The sequence below is a fragment of the Bombus flavifrons genome, chromosome 13 (genome assembly GCF_040668555.2).
Source record: "Bombus flavifrons isolate JBK064 chromosome 13, iyBomFlav1_principal, whole genome shotgun sequence".
In the NCBI taxonomy this organism is placed as follows: Eukaryota; Metazoa; Arthropoda; class Insecta; order Hymenoptera; family Apidae; genus Bombus; species Bombus flavifrons.
The window spans coordinates 11816529-11836330 of record NC_138454.1 but is presented as its reverse complement, the minus strand read 5'-3'; the positions used below and the strand labels follow the sequence as shown (position 1 = coordinate 11836330).

The 19802-nt window shown below is 48.0% G+C and overlaps 1 protein-coding gene across 4 annotated transcripts in view; it reads left to right on the top strand.

Moving 5' to 3' along the window:
- Window positions 1–19802, top strand: part of LOC138185964 (dynein regulatory complex subunit 7) — an 86892-nt gene that overhangs the window by 63749 nt on the left and 3341 nt on the right. For 2 of the 4 annotated variants that reach the window (XM_069125342.1, XM_069125340.1), the window contains exons 2-3: window positions 18922–19284; window positions 19374–19791. In XM_069125342.1, coding sequence (XP_068981443.1) covers window positions 18922–19284; window positions 19374–19791 — 781 coding nt within the window. Of the gene's footprint in view, window positions 1–9886; window positions 10061–18921; window positions 19285–19373; window positions 19792–19802 lie in introns of all 4 variants that reach the window. The other 2 variants (XM_069125341.1, XM_069125343.1) reach the window with 2 other exon arrangements.

Genomic DNA, 19802 nt, shown 5'->3' with positions numbered 1-19802 from the left:
AGGACGGTCGAATCTACGCCCCCACATTTTCTGGCTTCCTTCCTGCCCCTCTTCCCTCGGCTACCCCCCGCCGGCCACCTTTCTCTCCCCCGTTGTTTCTTCCATCGTCGCGTCGCGTCGTTCCCTCGCTCTCCAGAGAACCTCCTTCCGAGAATCGGTCGCGCGTTTTTCGCTCGCCCACGGCGTGGCGTTGCGGATAAGCGGGTCGGAGAGGGAACAATTAAACGCGATGGAAATTGTACCGGGTGTCCGAGTTTCGTACACTGGTTAGTCCGTTCGAGCGAACTTAAGTAAGCGGAGAGACGTGGTGGATACGTTGGACGGATACGAGAGAACCGGCCTACCAGGAACGTGGATTAGTTTCGTTTCACGATCTTTCTTCTTCTTTCTTTCCTTTCTTCTTCCACGTATCTCGCGATAAGGTGGGCGGTGGAAAATTCTTCCTTGGTCGAAAAGCGTTTTTCGCCAGACGGTTTGCGCCCCAAGTCGAATCAGGCTTCGGTTCGCGTTTCGGATACGGAGGAAATTTAATGACAGAACTCGTCGACTTTAACGCGAACGTACTGGTAGAAGGAAAGAGAAGACGCGATGAAAAATCGTGCTTTTGTCATTTCCAATAGCAACGATCTACGTACGTGGCAGAGACAAGAGTCGGAAATGTACGCGAATTTCGATGGATTTCGCAGTTCTAGTATCGAGCTGCGTGGTTTCACCGAGTTTCGCTCTTTATTCCTATTCGATTAAACTATCCGCGTTTAAACCGTGGTCCTGCGTACCCGATTACGATTAATTGCTTGTACTTATCGTCGGCGTAGTTGTGACGAATTTCTTGAAGAAACTGTAGCCAGTCGAGCCGAAAATCAGCGAGTGTAATTGACAAACGAGAACGGATCGCGAATGGAATTTCTAAAGCATCCCCCCACTCGTGCCACTCTGCTCCACGATCAACTGGCAAATTAACGCAATACTCGGCCGGAACTCGGCCGTAAATCAAACCGGGACACCCCGTAGCGTATCGGATCGATCGCCTCACCTTTCATCAATACCTTGGCCGCTCGCAACGGTGCGGCGGCTTCGGTTCGACGTTTCGCGGAAAGCTGCGTCCCAAGCCTTCGAAAAACCAGTGAGAGAGAGAGAGAGAGAGAGAGAGAGAAAGAGAGAGAGAAAAGAAAAGAAGAGAGAACACAGCACTGCCGTGGTTACAACGGAGGACGCGGATCCGCGACCTCGCTGTTCTCAGCCTCTGAAATTCGGTTTCCATTGTTTCGCGGCCAGGACGTTCATTGATTTTCGCCGGCGGACCGTGATGGACGCGGCGTTTATTGTAATCGTCGAACGAACGCCTTTACCCTCTCTGTCCCTCCATCCTTCTCTCCTCTCTTCCCTCGCTTCAAGAAATTTCATCCGCCCGCAGCGTCGAAATTCGATTTCCATCGCGGAACCTTCCAGACTTCCGGACACAGAGACCGTCCATCGTTGCGATGTAAAAATTTCAATTTTTCCCAACGTTCGGATTCAAACCTGGATACTCGGAATTTTTTCTTCGGACTAACGCATCTTCTAAACGTTCGTTGATTACGTAATGACTGAAGGTTTATACGTTTTCGAATGCCCCCGATTTCTAGTCCAATTTGGACAGCCCTGTCGCTATTACGCTAATCCCTGGCTGGAATAATTGGTCCGGTCGCGAGGAGCGAGCCGGGAATCGAGGCGATCGCGCCGCACCGGAAGCAGCTGGGATTTTCCTTCGCTGACGCGGAATTACGGTGTCTAGCTTGATGGTTTGCTGCGCGTTCGTTCGAGAAAGGACGCGGACGCCGGCGTTTCCTTCGCGTTTCACGTTCAAAGCTAAGCTGGATATAGCGCTCCATTTTTTCCACCGAGCAGGTTAGGTTCTAGATTAATTGGCCCCTCAGGGTGCTTTCTTCTTCGGGGTTGTACACGACGACCTGATCGATTCTTTCCTCTTGTTTTCTCGATATCGGCAAAATTTCGGGTTAACTGCTCCGTCGAACGAGTAAGAATCGCTTTAGTCGTTTACTTAATTACCTTACAACGATAGGATTAGCGCGTCTTTCCAGCGTCCAGAAGAAGAATCTTCTTGCACAAGCTGCGCGCGTATTATAGGTGAAACTCTTCCCTTTGTATAAAAACGACAATAGTTGTACGTTATATCGCGTCGCTTACGTGAAAACGTATATCTCAGCGATGGTGAAACGAATGGCGGGAAACAACGAGAACCTTAACGCTAGAACTACCACACTGGTTTTACAATTTTACTTAAAAATTCCTACTTCGTGTTATATTTTTTCCCCGCAATGATGTAATGACTTTCGCAACGATAACTAAAGGAAAACAATATGACGAATTTTATTTTGTTCTTTTATGTATTCAAACCCCAAATCAAAAGGGTAATTTTGTATCAATACTGTAAAAGTGTGCCGCGATCTGTTTATCGAAGCCCAATCAACCAGTTTCCTCGTTTTCTACAACTTCCCACGTGTTTGACAAATTTCTACCGTGTATCGTTCGATATGACGATATCGGTTATCAGGAAAATCTCGGCTCGATCGCTAGATGATAACGCTAGAAATGACACACCGGTAAAAATGACTGGTTCTAGAATTTCATAAATGCGTCAACCTTGGTTTAGGAATCATGGTCGCGGATCGATTAATAATACCAAAAACGTACTACATAATATGGAATTGCTCCTGTAAGAAAGTAATAAATCGATAAATATAAAAATACTCTGTTATTACGTATTTTTCACAGACCAGTGATTTTCACTGGTTTTGGTAGAAATAGCTTCGTATTAACTATCGTTGGTTCTAGTGTTAAAGATTCGTTTGATCCGACAGTTCGTAACGACGAAATGCTCGACTATACGCGTGACGCGTGTATCGACTGACGAGCGATCTTTCGAGATTCGGTTTCGGTTCGATTCGGGACGATCGTGGAGCAAAATCGTCTCGTAGGTTGCCGTGGTTAAAAAGCGTACTTTACAGAGACGAAGCAAAGGCCCGAGATGCACGTTTTCCTCTGTCCGTCCCTTCCACTCTTTTCTCGAGTTCTGCCGCACAGTCTCTTTGGGCGTCGTTCGCGCTCCAGAGCTAAAAGGTTTCAGAAATCGTTCGCACGCTTTTCGGCCGCTCGCACGGATCGGATAAAGGAAAGACTACGGCCGAGTTCAACGAGAAATCACGTCGCCTCCGGCGTTTACCTCGAATCGCAATCCCCAAACGCGTACCAGTCGTTCGCTTCTTCTCCACCATCTTCTTCTCCTCGAATCGTCGAGGAAAATTTGAAAATAAAAAATCTCGTCTCGTCTGTCGCCTTCGCGCCACTTTCTTTTAATTCCCTTCGAATTTTCCTTCTTTTTTTCCCCCTCTTAACGCTTCGACGCGTACATATCGTCCGTACGAAAGATCCTTCGAAAGCATAGCGATTACATTTTTCAATTTTCCCATTGGAAAATTAATTCCAAAGAAGCTAGAATAGATCGCGTGATTTTCAGCCAAGTATTAACGCTATCGTACGTTATATAACGTACATTTCGTAGAAATTCGTTTTTTTTTTTTTTTTCATTGATAAGAAGCAGAAAGAAAGCGCAATGGAAGAAGTAAGATGGCAGCGATTAGCGAGAAATGCAAATCGCTATCGATATAAATCCCCGCGAAACGTCACGGGCACGACACCTCTGACACAGTTGCTGATATGGCACGTTGCCCGGCGTGTGTGCTTTCGATCATACTCGGTCCATACCGTTGGCGGACGAGCCCACTCACACGATCACAGGAGGGAAGGAAAGCAGCCACGTTCCACGTGCGATCTAATAAGCCACGTTATGCTTAACAATAACCGAGCTGAGTCACGCGTTCGCATCGGCGCGATATCTCAATCTTATTTTTCCCTTTGCGCTCGCTTTCTTCCAGTTGCCCTTCTGTTTGCGTTTACATCGCTCTCACGTAACTACGTAGCTTGTTACTCGATTAACCGCTTTAAACAACTCATTCACGATATCTACACGGTCGTTGGCGAACAGTAGCGTTCAGTTTAAACGAGTTTAGTGCCATCTACGGCAACACCTGTTTCGTCTTAATGCCTGGCTCTTCTAATAAGCCACAGAATGGACGCAATTTTTTTTTATCGAATCGCTCCCTTATCCCAGATTAATTCCTATTTCACCAATTTCCTCTCACCTCCTTCTCGTCTTATTTCGACAATTCCCGCTAGTCCATAGATACGTCGTACTAGGAAATCCCTTCTTTGTCCATCCAAGTAACTTTCGTATCCCAACTTTTAAACTTCTCTACGTTGCAAACGATCGTTCGCGTATGTGTGATTTTTTTCTTTCGATTCGATGCCAAGGTTTCTCCTAAAACGTTGATAACAACAGCCTTTTCTCTTATTGAAACGTAAAAACGTGAAAATTACGCGATAAATCCGATAAACTTTTTTCACGAAACAATGGCCGAACGGAGGTGTCCCTTTAAAATCGACGATGATCCGTCATCGTGGTGAATAACACGGCTTGTTTTTCAGGCGCGAGTTTCTCGTTTCGATCGCCGCGGCTGTTTTCTCGGCCATAGGTCCGTTAGCAGCGACCGGAGATTCAAAACGGGGGACGAGGTGCAGAAAATGGGACGGTGAAACGGACGACGACGGGAGAAGGGAAGAAGGAGAGGGACACGTCGGTGCGCTCGGTCCGTCGGGAACATCCGTTCCGCGTGAAACGGAGAGAACGGCGATGATCGGGGTCGCGCAAAGAATCGGTTCGTCCCTGGCGTCCTCCCGAAACGGTGGCTTTGGCCGCGCGCAGGAAATTCTTTCGACATTGCGAGAGAGGCAGCCGGCCAGCTCTCTCGTGTTCTTTTCTCTCCTACTGCTGCATTGCGGCAACTCGAAACGCACCGTTTTCGAAATCAGCTGGATAATAGGTAGGTTAGAAGATGGCCGCGCTCCTTTTCACGTCGCCTTGGCTGTTCAAAACGATTTTCCCATTTTCTTCTTTCGCTCGATAACGAAAGCAGATCTGACGATATCGGACGAGCAATTAGCACGAATTCGACGATTAAAGATCGAAAACAAGCGGAATTATTTAAAACTAGCTTGATCGATCTTTAATCGATATCTCGGGTTATATTCCGATTGATATACGAGCTTTTTCTTTCTCTTCTTTCTCCTCTTCCCCTTTGAGAAATTAAATTTTATTAGATCGATCGAACATCGTGGAAGAAGGTTGTCGATATCGATGTTGCGGATGAATAAAAAAATGGAAAATATTTGTCGAAAGCGCCAGGCACCGAGAAATCAACGTACGTCCCTGTGCACGAGGTTCGCGCGAAATGGGTCCCCGCGAGGCGTAACGTAGAACGTTTTCAGGGCCTCGGGCAGGGCAGATAGGAGGTAGTTAGCAGAGGCAGGCTCGTAAGATTTCGGTGTGGTGGTACGTGTACTTCATCCTGTCCACGTTCACCCTATCGGCTTAAGGGTGTCTCCACACCGAAACTGCTCGCGTTTTCCGTTACATTTTCACGAAACCCGTAATTTTCAATCAAATGAAACGAATATGATCGACTTAATTATACGATCAACTCGTTTGACTTAAGAAATCGCTAAAAAATAATTCTTTACGTCTATTTTCGAACTAAAACAATTCCCATACGATTGTAAACATTCCCTGTGTTTATCCATCTGTAACTCGTAATAACCGAGAGATAGTTAGGAAGAAAATTTTTGTTCCACCATAATCCATAGGCAGAACTTCTTCTCTGATAATCTAATTTCCGTGCAGCGCGAAAAAGTCGGTATTCTTATTCGATTTACTTTCCACTCGTCCTTTCCAAATGTTCGATATTTATTGCCGCGGGTACGCCGGTTGCTGAGACGCAATTTCCGAAACGTCGCGGTATTTCGTAAACGAAGCGCTGTGAACGCGCCTTAAGGCCACGGTCGCCCACCCGCGCACAACCACACGACTACGGACACCGGTATATACGCGCAGCTCGCGTTGCACATACTTGTGTTCGACTCTCTCGGCCCACCTCCTCCCCTCGACCCTCGGCCACGCTTCCTCAAACCCCTCCCACCGACCCCTGGCAAGTACCAGTGATCACTCTCTCCTTCTCTCTCTCTTTCTCTCTCTCTCTCTCTGCTTCTCTCTCTCTTTCTCTCTCCATCTCACGTATTCTCTCTGTTGGCACCTTTGCCTCTCTCTCGCTCGATTCCGCGATATATCCGTGTCTCTCTCTCTCGCTGGTTCGTTTCGGACCTGAAGACCGAAGGCAGATCGATCGGACGATTTTCCTCGGGGTTTTCCTCGGCGACGACCACCCCGCGACGAGTCGAGAAATTGCTCTCAGGGCTCCCGATTCGAGCGGGGAAAAAAATTCAGGTCGATCGAACGCACTCTCGCGAGAGGGACACCGGGAAAAGAGTGGGCGGTCGAGGGGGGGGGCTAAGGGAAAGAGAATGACAACGACGACGACGACGACGACGACGACGACGACGACGACGACGTCCACGACGAAGACCACGACCACGACCACGACCACGACCACGACGAGGACGACAGTGATGGCGTGAGCGACGAGGGAGTGAGAGAGGAAAGAAAGGTGTCCCCAAACCAAGTGGACGAACATCACAGCTCTGTGACGGATTTACGTCGGGGAACGAACCAGGTCACGGACTAGAGAAAGAAGAAGGTAGTAGTAGTGCGACGATAAAAAAATGAACGTTAAACGGGGATTATGGCAACCTTGAACGAGTGAAGCAGAGTTTTCGCAAAGTTTGCAGGTACAAACGATCCTTTCCATCCCTCTCCCCTTCTGCCCGCTTTAGACACCGACACGGTCGCTGAAATTTTCCTCGCCGTCGTTTTCATAGGATCCCATCGCCACATCCATCGCTGTTGAACCACGTTTTATATTTATTTGGATAATTGTGACAGTTAAAAATAAATCGCATTGAACGGTCGCGTCGTGTCTAGCGAGGCGCTATCGCTGAAACTAGGTTCAACGCATTCGCGCGACTCTCCTTCAGGATCGTAAAGTAAAATTTATTCCATAAATAATTTCTATAGTCTTAGCGATAAATCAATGTCCGTGGTTTATTTTCCGCGAGAGATATTTATAAATTTACGACGAACTCGCACCTCTCTACGTCCAGCCATTGTTATCCAAGAGAAGATTACGGGACGCGCGAATGAAACGAAAATTTGAACGTAACACGCTCGAATAAGTTCGTATGGTTTTTCGTTGGTTCGCTTGCGCTAGGTACGGGCGCGCGAAAATGCTCGTTCCTTTTACGCGCGGATAAACTCGGCTGCGAACGCTTCGTACGGCCCTGCTTTTCGACAAACTCGCCAGCACTGTCGCCGACCGATAATTCGAGCCGCCGCAAACTCGACGTCTGTTCACGACGCGGCGCAAAGTTGGCGGACGACGGCGAACTGGGATTGCTCGGTTATCCGGGTAAATACGATGGGAAAAAAACATTATTCCGAGGAGCGATCCGCAAACGTGAGATCCAACATGTGCTCTTTATCCCGCCTTCTCCCTACGCTCGATAATTTTCAACCGTCGCGTCGAATCCATCGATACGATAAAAGTCATCAACTTCCTTCCGTGATTCGTTTATTTAGACGAAACGTCGTTACTGATTCAATAACGCGAAACTTGTTGACGGAATTTTAAATGTTGGCAATTCTATTTGTAACGGAAGAGCAAGAGGGAAATATAAATAGTAAAAACGTGGAACAAAGCGTCGTCGGAGAAGAGTAATCGCATCGCGTATCTACGAAGCCGTTATTTACCGACGCGTCGATAAGTAATTGCGAATGCAGGAAAAGTGATCGACCGTCCGTTCCAGTGTCCGCTTTAAATCGAACGCAGTGACACGCGTTCTTTGCAGCGATCGTTCGACTCGACCGAGATATACGATCCAGCCGGAGTAACCAAAACGATCGACTCGTCTCTTTTTCAAAAGTTCTTAATGTAAACATCAGACTATAGTCGACGATTAGAAGACCAAGCGAACGATTGGCCTCGACCAAGTTGATCACCTTTGCTTTCTCTATAACTCGTACATCAATCCCGGCATTTTAATAGTCGCTTCAACGATAGAAAAACTTTGCTACTTTTTCACGATGCACGTTGGTTGATATCAACAAACAACAACTTCTTTTCTCTCTTCCTCTGTCCGCACCATACGCTGTTTCGATACCATAGGACAGCCTATGACGTCCTTAACCTCGTACCCCGATGACAAATATCGACTAGCAATTATCGCGCACACAGCCAACAGTGCGTTCTTCGAGCTTAACGACTCGCGTTCGACGGTGGCGTCGATTTCTCTTGCTTCGCTCGACTTGGCGTACACGTGTACATAACGACAACCGTGCGACGGTACGATAAGGGGGAAAAGGGAACCGAGTCGCTGGATCTCTCGAGTTTCGCGAAAGTTGCGCCGCAGAGACGCTTAACGAGAACATAACCTTGTTACGCGATTGGATCGACGTTCGCCCCGACACGACGATACGATAATCTTGTCCCGTTATTGCGTAATTGCATTAACGCCTTTGCGCGCATTGAATTTCACACGTGTGTGCGCTCGCCGCGGCGGAGTATCGGCGACCGCGGATTAAACGCGGTGAAATCCTAGAATATCGAGGGTGTTTTGGTCTGTTTAATAGTATTTTGAACGCGGTAGTAGCGGCGCGTGTCATTAGCCAAACGATCGTAAAAGTGTCGAGTACTTCTAACGTCCTGTTCGCTTGTACTTTCGACAAATGTGCATAGTGGAATCCATGGAAATGTTCGATATTCCTTGATAGAAGGAACGCGTTAATAAGCCACGAATCGTAACAAACAAAGTATCGCAAGGTCGTTGTTTCGCAATTTCGCCATTTCGCCGTTACCAAATATTCTCTTTCTTCGTAACGATATCTCGTTATCTGCGCTCGATCGTATCTAGCTCTCGCGTTCTAACTGCGATAATTTGTTTTGCTCGGCTGCCGATAGAAAAATCGTTCCATGATTCGAGACGGAAGAGTCCGAAGACAATAGCGTTCGGGAAGCACTCTATCCTGCAATTACATACGTCTATCTCGCGAAAGATGGACGACACGCGCGCATGTGCCATGGATAAAGCGTTCGAGCGATAATAAAGTAATTATTAATCCGTCTGTGTACGTATCGATCGTCCCGAAATAATAGGAAAAACTATTAATGCGTTTGTAGTCATAGACAATCGATGGGTAATCAAATCTCGCTTTATATTATATTATACGCTTATACGTTGTTATATCGATCGATAAAACATGCGACGAAAAACAAGGGAAATATTAACAAGCGCAGCTGTCGCGTTCGGATTTTCGCGGTTTCGTAAACGATGAGAAATTTGTGGTCCCACGGTCGATAACCGAAGGAAGAGACTTCGAGTGATCGATAGAACGCTCGCAAGACACGCATCGAACGCTGAAATTGGCGGCATAAAGTTCGCGTTTACTGGCGCCTGTTCTCGCCGATACACCGTGCACCGTACACCGTACACCGCTTACGTATCGTCATCGTCGAGAGGGCGTTACAGCGTGACGTCACGCCACTACGGCTACGCGTTTAACGAGACATTGGTGACGTTACTCTCATAAACCTCGCGGCTCAGCCACCCACCACTAGCCATCCCCGTAAACGTAAACTGTTTCGACGGGAATTCTCAACTCCTTTCCGAGTTTCTAATTTGCCTACTCGACAAAGTCGTACAGAGTCAGTTTTGTTATTTCGTTTCGTATCACGCTGTTTGCTTCTCGAATACATTTAAAAGAAGCAATCGACGGAATAACACGTCGATCAACGATTCCATACAAATAAAGAATCTTTTAAAGGTTCCAGTCGCTTTTCTCGTCATCGGACGATGATTAATTGAATTAAAAGGAAACCAAAGATTATCATAGCTATATGTATACACGTGTATGTATCATAGATTCGATAACACGTGCATCAAGACGTTGTTCGGATTGTTTTCTCTGCTGCAAAGTTTTCTATGCAAGGCAGCATATGTACGTGTAATACACAAGGATCGTTTTCAACGGGCGACCGTTCCTTACCGACGTCCTCGAGAGTTAGTCACCTCGAGCACCCTTAATTCGATTACTCGTCGATCCTGCGAACACTCGCCTCCTTCGTTGCTCTTCTCAGTCACTCTTGCACCCCTCGCCTCCTGCCTCCGTTAACTGCCTTTCTATGTACCAAATCGAACAGGCGCCATCAATTTCAGGTAAGTGCACCGAGGGAGGCATTCCACGCCACTGATTTCACAATAAACCTCTTTGTTTCTCCCGCGGTGTGTACGTACGTACACATATGTGTACTTACGCGTATACATATCTCGGTGGGTAACGATGAAACCGAAAAAATGCAACGGATAGGTACACCGGGTGCTAACCTATTACCAGCTGGAACGAAATCTTTCCTTAAACGACCGCCATCTCCGGGATAAGTCCGTCGCGGTATTTATGCGAGAATTATGCGAGCACAGGGTGTACAGGTGTAAGTACACGCGGCGTATCAGCAGCGGTAATTACGCGGCCTCGGAAGTTAGCGTGGCCGTCTCGGCGACCAATAAAGTAAATTGTATCGTGGCCACGGCAAATAATGATAATTAACGACGATCGAGGACGCGAGTTTCCGATGGGGTTCTCGGTGCTTTTAAGGGCCCTCGAGAAACCGATCCGCCCGCTGGAGGAACTACCGACAAAGAAACGTTTCCTAGCCACATTCCCCTTCGACGGACGGACCTTGCGCGCCTGGGGAACCCATCGCGTGCATCGTCGCCATCATCTTCGACGTATACATAATTTCGTTCGGTCGCTCCCTAATCGAGACCTGCCTCCCTTCTTCTCCCTGTCTCTCTTCCTCTTCCTTTTTCCCCCTTAGCCGTGGTTTCCTTCGTTTTCCTCCGTCGTCGTCGTCGTCGTCGTCGTCGCCCCGTTTTCTCGCATCAGGTGCGCCACGAAGCTCTCACAGTGCCTGAAGGCATCGATTTCGTCGTCCACGTCCGTTCAAGCTGGACACTCGCGTTCGAGTTTGGCACGCTCGTGTCCGATTCGCGAGCAAGTAATTTGGAAACAGGTTGCCGATAGCTCTTGTTTCGGTTGATCGAGGCGTACGAGGTCGAAGATAAGTTTCTCCAGCTACTTCTTCGCACCTAGACACGAAGACCCTACGGTGAGTAGGGTCGAGGTGGAAGAAGGTTGAGATAGGGGGTTGCTCGCCGATGGTTCGAGGGGTGGTGGACGAAGGATGGACCGAGGGAGAGTCAAGCGGTTAGGAGGAGGGAAGGGCTACGAGGAAGGTGGCAGCAGAGGGTGTAGAATGGGTCGCCGGTAGAGGGTGTAGAAAGGGGATGAGATGGGGGTGGCGGTGGTCGTGAAGGGTGGCCGATGGTGGCGGACGCGGGTGGAGAGCGAAGAGAGAGAAGGTAGGGTGGGACGGGGGGGACGCCTAGCTGGAAACGCGTCGGTTCGCCGGCACACTAAGTATAGGCGTCCTCGCGACGCCGGCCGTCAATATACCACCCCTAACTAACCCCCCGGGGTCCGTGGGTGTTACTGGCTGGTAGAGAGCGAGACGACCGAGGGACGAAAGAACGGGACGCGAGGAACGTTGGTGCGAGAGACCGGGATTGGCGAGAAAGGCGGTGTGACGAGGACGTAGATAGTCAAACGGATATAGAGAGAACGGAGACGGAGAAAACACGAAGAGGGTGGGTTGCTTCTGCACGAGGGAGCGTAGTCGTCGTCGTCGTCGTCGTCGCCGTCGTCGTCGTCGTCGTCGTCCTCGTCGTTGTCGTCGTCGTCGTCGTCGTCGTCGTCGTTGCCGTCGCTGCCGCCGCTACCGTTGCAGTTACCGTCGTCGTCGTCGTGACCGTCGTCGTCGTGGCCGTCGTCGTCGTGGTCGTCGTCGTCGTGGTCGTCGTGGTCGTGGTCGTCGTCGTCGTCGTCGACGTCATCCTAGTCGTTGTATGTACGAGGGTAGGTGAGCTTCATCCAACCATCCTATCCTATCCCATCCTATCCTTCTGACGCTATCCTATCCTGGCGTAGCTTAGTTTAGCTTAGGGCCCTGCCACCCGGGAGGCTGCTGCCATCAGAGGGAAAGAGATAGAACGGTAACGGAGAGAGACGAACGTAGGGAGAACAAGGATGGATATATACCGTGTGACGAGGGTGAAACAGAGAGCAAACACCCTGATAAGCGAAGAGTGAGAGAGAGAGAGAGAGAGAGAGAGAGGGAGAGAGAAATAGGAGAGAACGAAGATAGGTAGCCGGGTATAGGGTTTGGTGGTAGGACATTGCGGATATATTCGCCTCTATCCAGCGAACCGGCCTCCTCCGCGCACGGCGTAGCAGCATCCTCTCCGGCGTTTCTCTCTCCTGACCATCCTGCGACGTAATCAGCGAGAGAACCACCACCCACTCTCCTCCTCTAACCCACCCACCATCGACCCCTTTCTGCTCCACCTCCTCATCCACCTCATCCTCTCTTGCTCTTCCTCCTCATCCCTGCTTCGTCTCGCGTCTCACCGCGACCACCTACCGCCATCCCCCTTTACTCCTGTCCGCTTTGCGCTACCCCTCGGCATCCCTTGCTCTGGCTGCCGTGGCATGCATCTATCCGGACGTCTATCTACCTATCTATCTCGATGCACTGGGTGTCCGCTCGAAAACCGGCCTCCATTCATCCCTCTCTTTCTGCGTGCGAATCCGACGATCGTTCTACCTCACGGTGACGATCCATCGCGAGATTCGGTCCCGCGATGGGATCGTTTCGCGCTAGATCCTTAATGGCGATCGCGGTTCCAGATACCTGCGTAATTCTCCACGAAACACGCGCTCTACGATACGTATATGCTGCTACATGTATGTGCATAGTATACACGCGACAACGTTTCTAGAAAGAAAGAAAGGTCGCAGCTTCGACAAGAATTTCCACCCTTGTCATTAGGGAAACTAATTAACGCACGAGAACGCGTTAGTTTTATTACGATGTTCTGCTATGACAGTTTTTATTAACGACACTGGTCGACACCCGTTTAGGCTAAACAAACGTCGTTGAAATGTTGCGCGGTGACGTCTCTGTTCTTTCTCTTTCTCCTCTCCTTCTGCCGCCTCCTTCGTAGCCTTTGAATACATTCTTTTCAATTTTGCGAGAGGGCAACGTTGATTTCATTCATAAGTATTATATTCACGGTACTTCATAAGGTCCAATCTGACGATCCTTAACGGTGGTCCCCCACCTCCTCATTCAACGTCAGTCTCTCAAAAGTGCTTAAAGTTCCTTTTAACGGGGAAACTTGCTCCATAAACGAACAGCGAGAACCAAAGTAACCATCGAGTCGGCTAGGCTGCGCGGATTAGAGAAAGAATCTTGAAATAATGTTGCCGCGCTGGTACGTAAAAGGGAAATCTTGGAACAATAACGCTCGGCCGGCAATCGTCGATTCGTCCTTTTCACGATCGAATTAGCAATTTAACGCCTTAATTAATTACCGTTCGCTCGTTCGTACGCTTTGTTTCATAGAAACGGTTAAAAAGAGAGGGACTCGAGATAAGAGAGGAAGGAAAAAAGTCTGTAAATTGCACGTCGTTTTATTTAAACCCTCCTCGAACGTCTCGCGTTTCGGAAGAATTGGCATAATTTTAACAGACACGGCGCGGCCGATAATAACGTTAAATGGCAAACAAGTTTTTCGATCGGTGACGCAGAAATGGCCGAGCAATTACGAAGGTGTGCAAGGACGAATGACCGTGTGGGAATACGGCTCGGTGTACACGTGTATCTGTTATTGTGATATGGATGTTAATAGGTTAGGGGGTCTCCGGAGAATGTGGGGTGAATCACGATTTCGATAAGGGTTTATATTCCTCCCGCTCTCGTCCATTCTTGGCTCCCTTCCTCGTCCTCCTCCCTCTTCCTGGCTCTTGCTCTTCCTCCTTCACCTCTCTCTACTCTCTACTCTCAACTCTCAACTCTCAACTCTCTACTCTGCTCTCTACTCTCTCCTCTCTCCTCTCTCCTCTCTACTCTCTACTCTCTACTCTCTACTCTCTACTCTCTACTCGTTCGCTTCGCCATCCCGCTCCTTTTCACCATGCCTATCTTCCTCTTTCTGCGTTACGGCGCGCCTCGCCACGCCGCGCCGGTTCCGACTGTCGCCGCCGTTTCTCCCTCTTCGTCCGCCACTCGCTCATTGAAAACCGGCTCTAGGGCTTCCAGCGTGCCGGGTTTGCACGTATATGGATGCCTCTTCCTCTCTCTCCTTTTGGTAAATGCGTGTACGTGCGTGTTTATGCACATCATATACATACACGCACGACGGGACACGCGTGTCCGTATATGTACTTACTTTATAGCGCCGACGCGACGTCAGAAACACGTGTACGGCTCGTTAGAGTAGAGAACGGTGAGGCTCTGCTTGCCGCCCGCTTATGTATCACCGGTATTTGTAACGATCAGCCATCGACGGGGGCGACTCGAACAGGTCTTCTCCCCCGCTGCTCTCCAAACATTCGGTTCAACTATTTTAAACTCATAAACACTGATGATCCCGACTTTTTCTACCATTAGAATATCGCGTATGTCCGCATATCGATCTATTTAGATTTGACTAAAAAAGAAAAGTTAGTCATCTTTTTATTACGATTATTCCAGATTGTTGATAAATTCGTTCAACGATTACGTACTTACCTGTGTGTATCGTTCGTAAAGCAAGTTCGAAGAATACGCAGCCCCTCTCTCTTTAAGTTCATTCAACGCTACGAAAACGAACAGACGATGCCATGAAGTTTAAAACTAGGCTCGTGCCGGGGTAGTTTCACTCCCCGTTCCACACAATCAACGGTATAATCCGTTCAGTTGGCCAACGAAGTTACCAACTTGCTCTTCCGTGTCTTACGAGTCGAAAGTATTCGAAACAGCTGTTTCTTATCGTTAGTCGCGATTCGCGCCAAAAACCAACGGAATTTTAATAACATCTACTCTTTTCGATCGGCTAATCTTTAAAGTGGAACGTCGGGCACGCGTTGAAATCGAAGAAACGGAAACATCGTTTTAGGTTATGAAACGCGCGTCGTTGGTCGCGCGCTTGTCAATCCGATGTTTGGCCGAACGAGATTACGTAATTCGATATAGGCGGTCAGTGACAACCATGAAAAACAGTGTCGACGTTTTAAGAACGATTATCAAGAAATCACCGAGAACTTGTGTCTCGCGACAACTACGAAATCAATTCAATGCCGTGATAGCGCGAACGAGAAACATCTTGGCGGGCAAACTGAGGTTAGAGTTTAAAATCATATTTTGCCACTACATAATCGGGCTATTTACGCATAACTAACAATAATCATATCTATGCGTAATCGAAGCGAAAGTTAGTCGGTGTTGGCCGGTGTCGGATTATAGCTTATATTTATTAAAAACGTCTGGTGATAATCACGCGTATGAAAATATCGATGTCTCGAGTCGACGCTAGCTGGCGCGGCGTATTTAGTATCGGTCAATTTTCTGTATCGATCGCGACTTCGATTTCCTTCGATGACAAAATCGTATTCGATTGGCGCGATAAAGGTCTGAGACGTAAAGATCGAAACGCGTCCCGGTAGCCGCGGAGATTTTGCCTGCGGACAACGACGCGACCGCTCGCACGTCGCGAGCTCTGGTGAGTTCGATTTTATAACTTTCCAAAGTACCGCGTAGTGCACGGGCAAGCATCAGGATCCCCGCGATTCGGTATCTCGGTACGATTTGCAGGGCATGTAAACCCGCGTAGGTGTAAACCCAGAGCGTAGGTGTGTTGGTGTAGGACGCCCTCCGCCTCGTCGCGTAGAGACGCAGTTCACACAGAGGAACCTGGTGAAACATCTAGCCAAGGTATATAGGCAGGCAGGGACTAGGTACTATCTAGTATCTAGTAATACCGGGTACTAGGTAGGTACGCGCCGCGCCGCGGACGCCAAATAGTGGTTCGCATATTCAGAGAGATAGCGACGTCGCTCGGTGCGATCGCCCCTGATTTAGGCCTCGTTCCCTCTCTCTATCCTTCTCTTTCTCGGCTTGTCCATCCCTATCCTGTCTTTGTAGTCCTCTGTATCTACCTCTCTGTCGCTCTTCATCCCTCCTTTCCTTCGCCCTCGGTCGTTCCATCTCCCAACGCGCGCGCCAACACATTCGTGCCTAGGTATATCCACGCGTGTGTTCATCCGTACACATAGTACACATAGCACACATACACAGCCGTACACATAGCACTCTCTGGTCGCGTCCACGGATAACGTCCTCGATACGGCGGCCAGCACCGAGCACGACATCGAGGCGTCCCGAAAAGCGCTATCTCGCGGCACCCCGCTCCAAGCCGACCAATCAGCGCTTCGATCCACGCTTTCGACCGTCGCGCTTTGATCATGTACCCTGCGACTGATACCCACGAGCATCGTCTCGGCGTAAATCACGTCCTCTCTCGTCCACTTCCGTGAACGTAGATCCGAACGAGAATTATCGATACCGTGCCCGTCCCGGAATTAAGGGATTTTTCTCCTTTTAGATCGTCGCAATCTCCCAGCCTAACGTTTTTTCATCGCGAATAAACCTACTTCCCTCTTTCTCTTTTTATTCGATAGCTAATGGTACCAAGGTTATCACGTTATATAGCGGCTGCCAGAAACTTTGACACGCCGTTCTGTTTATTATAGCGTTTACGTATTAGTCCAGCCCAAATATATCCAATTTTCTATCGTTCAGTAGCATTTCTACATAGTAGAGGACTGGAAGAATGCAATATTATGAAAATGAAATGTAGGGGGCCTGATGAAAAGGCGCTCCGTTGGAAAATAAGAGTGCGAATGTGTCATTTATTTTCGAGTTCTGGCCGATTCACGTTTAAAAGCTAATTAACATGATATTTTTGGTCGAGAAATACAAAATCTGGTTAACTCGATAGGAAATCGGCTAGAAAGTTATTGTGATTCGCGACGTATGGTTATTTCGGTTTCCCGATCGAGCAATTGGTTGTTAGTATCTGCCACGGGCCACCGGAACCTTGAAATCGGATTCCATATTTTCGATATACTTTTATACCGATCGTTAGAGTTCCACTAAATCGCGACATTGATAAAAAGATTACGGTCGACGTCGTTCTATCCGCTTTAAAGTGTTCCGTAGCTCGGAAAAATCTTCGAGCCTTCTTTCCAGCAAATCAACTTTACTCTGGGAAAAGCGTGTTACATGTGAAGTTTTTAAAACGCCGGTGATCCTTATCCCTATATACACGAGTAAACCTTCCGATAGAGTTATCTAACCTCCTACAATTAAAAACAATCTCCTTATACACATATAAACATATATATACTATAAAAAGACGGACAAAACAAATTCGTTCTTCTTTGCAGTGCTAATTTTTTGTTTTTTGCTTCGAATTTTAATAGTATAGTTACGAACGTAATCCGTGAAATGATTTTAAGCTGATGCACGGTCCGCTTTAAAACATCTACAAGCTGATCACGCGATATCGGGTGGAAAACTTGTATCGATAAAAGTAGTCGTCCGAAAATCGTGGATATTCGTAATTTCCTTCACATGGACGCGTGAAATTGTACCGAGAGTATATATATATATATACATATGCATGTGTGTGTGCGCGCGCATTTTTGTGTGTCGGCGCGTGTGTATGTTTGTGCATAATTCGTGACTCGTGTCGTATATCTGAGCGATATTCAAGCGAGAGACGAGCCGATTCGTCCAGGCTGTAAATTATCGCAGGCAACGTAAGTTCATGGTTGAGAAACACTGAGCGCAGCTGCCGCGGCGGCGGTATCTCCGCGTTGTCTGCTACCTCACACCCTCGTCTTGCGTCCCACGTGGGTGCCGGTCGAAGGGGTCGCGCGGAATGATGGTGACGCGCGGGGGCTGGCGAGGGACGGAGGGGGTGAGCAACGCCAATGGGCGAGGAAGCGGGACCGAGGGCGTTCGAGGGATGGCGGCGGAGAGGCAGGGTGGACAGGGTGAGGTTAGGTTGGGTGGACAGAGGGGGCGGAAGTGGGTGAAGGGATCGAGGGATAGCCGCACCACCCACTGACCATCTCTGCCCTACTCTAGCCCAGGCTACGCGCTTACAAAAAAAGACTGCCTTCTCTCCCGTTCCAAGACACGAGAGGGCGAGGCGACCCTTCGACTTCAATTTCGAAGTACAGTTGAACCTCCCTTACAAATTTCGTACAAATCACGGTATTTCCAGCAATCGTGACGTTTTGACAATTTTTAAATTTATCGTATACGGCGAATTGTAACGAGCACCACGTTGGCAAATCGATCTAATCGTATTTTGCAAAAAGGTTTTTTATTCCATAACTTGATTAGCCTTTTCTTTTAATTACTCTCCCTCTCTCCCTTCCTCACCCCCTCCCACCCTTCTGCCCTCCGGTCTCTCCCGCCCACTCCCTCTGTGATACACGGTCACTTCCGTTATACGGTACAGTATACATTTTACGCGTAGATCATAATACAGTCGCGTAGGTCAGGGACCGAGAATACGCACGAGTTGCCACGTGCTCGACGTCGTATTTGAATGTGTACACTTCTCGTGTGGACGATTAGTGGCTATGTGTAGGATGTATTTACTCTTTAGTATTGTTATTATTATTACTTCTGCGTTTTCACATGAAACCTACGGCAAGCGGTTACGCAACCTAGCGACAGTCGATACAGTAGATTCCTTTGACATGTTGTCTTATTGAGTGTCGATACATGAGTCGCTATGTTACCTCATTATGAAAACGTTGATATAAAGCAACAAGTGTTCCTGCTTATTGAATTACAAATTTTCCCGCTTATGATATCGCATTTATAATATTATTTCTGTTTACAGCCAAAACAGCTGCGTTCACCAACGTGGGTGCAGAAGCTTCGGAAGGGCAATTGCTTTGAATGCGCGACATTTCTTACTAGCTTGCTACTAGGTCAAGGATATAATGCGTTCGTAGTAAGTGGTTACGCATCCAGAGAACAAACGCTATGCGATTTGACAAGAAGGTCGTGCCCCTATATACTGCAACCGGAAAAACATACTAAACGAAAGCCGGAAGAGCAACAACCTAAGATTACCAAGTATGAACTTAAGCTACCTATAGACTATAAAAGTCAATTTTTATCAGAATTAGAAGAAGAAAAGGCGAGGAAGTTAGAAGAGAAATTAATTTTCGACGAAAAAGAACAACAAAAATTGATCGAAGTAATTAAAATTGATTTCATTTTCTTGGAGGGGAATTCTTACAACTTTCTTCATGGTTCTTGTCTGAAGCGAATTATGTTCGGATTTAGGAATTAGAGCAGCTTGCACCAGATGAGCATCGGGGACATAGAATACATGCTTGGGTAGCGATATTGCCAGAGTTAGGCGGAGTAAGGGACCAGGAGATTCCTTACCCACTTTTTATCGAGTCTACCACGGGGATATCCTTCGAAGCCACTGACGATGACACAGCTCAGTTGTACTTGGGCGTAGAAAGCATATGGAACGATAAGAATTATTGGGTAAATATGCAGTCATCCGTAAAATCGTGCGTAAACATAGTGTGGGATTTAACGAAAGTGGAACTGTGGGAACATTTGCTCCCCGGAGAACCGTGGACAATGCATGGAGTAGGAGAAGAGATCGATGAGGAGTCTGATGTGCAACCGGAGAAACACTTGGATATGCCATTCTCATATGTAGATCCAATAAAAATTAGCGAAGCAGGTATATAAAAG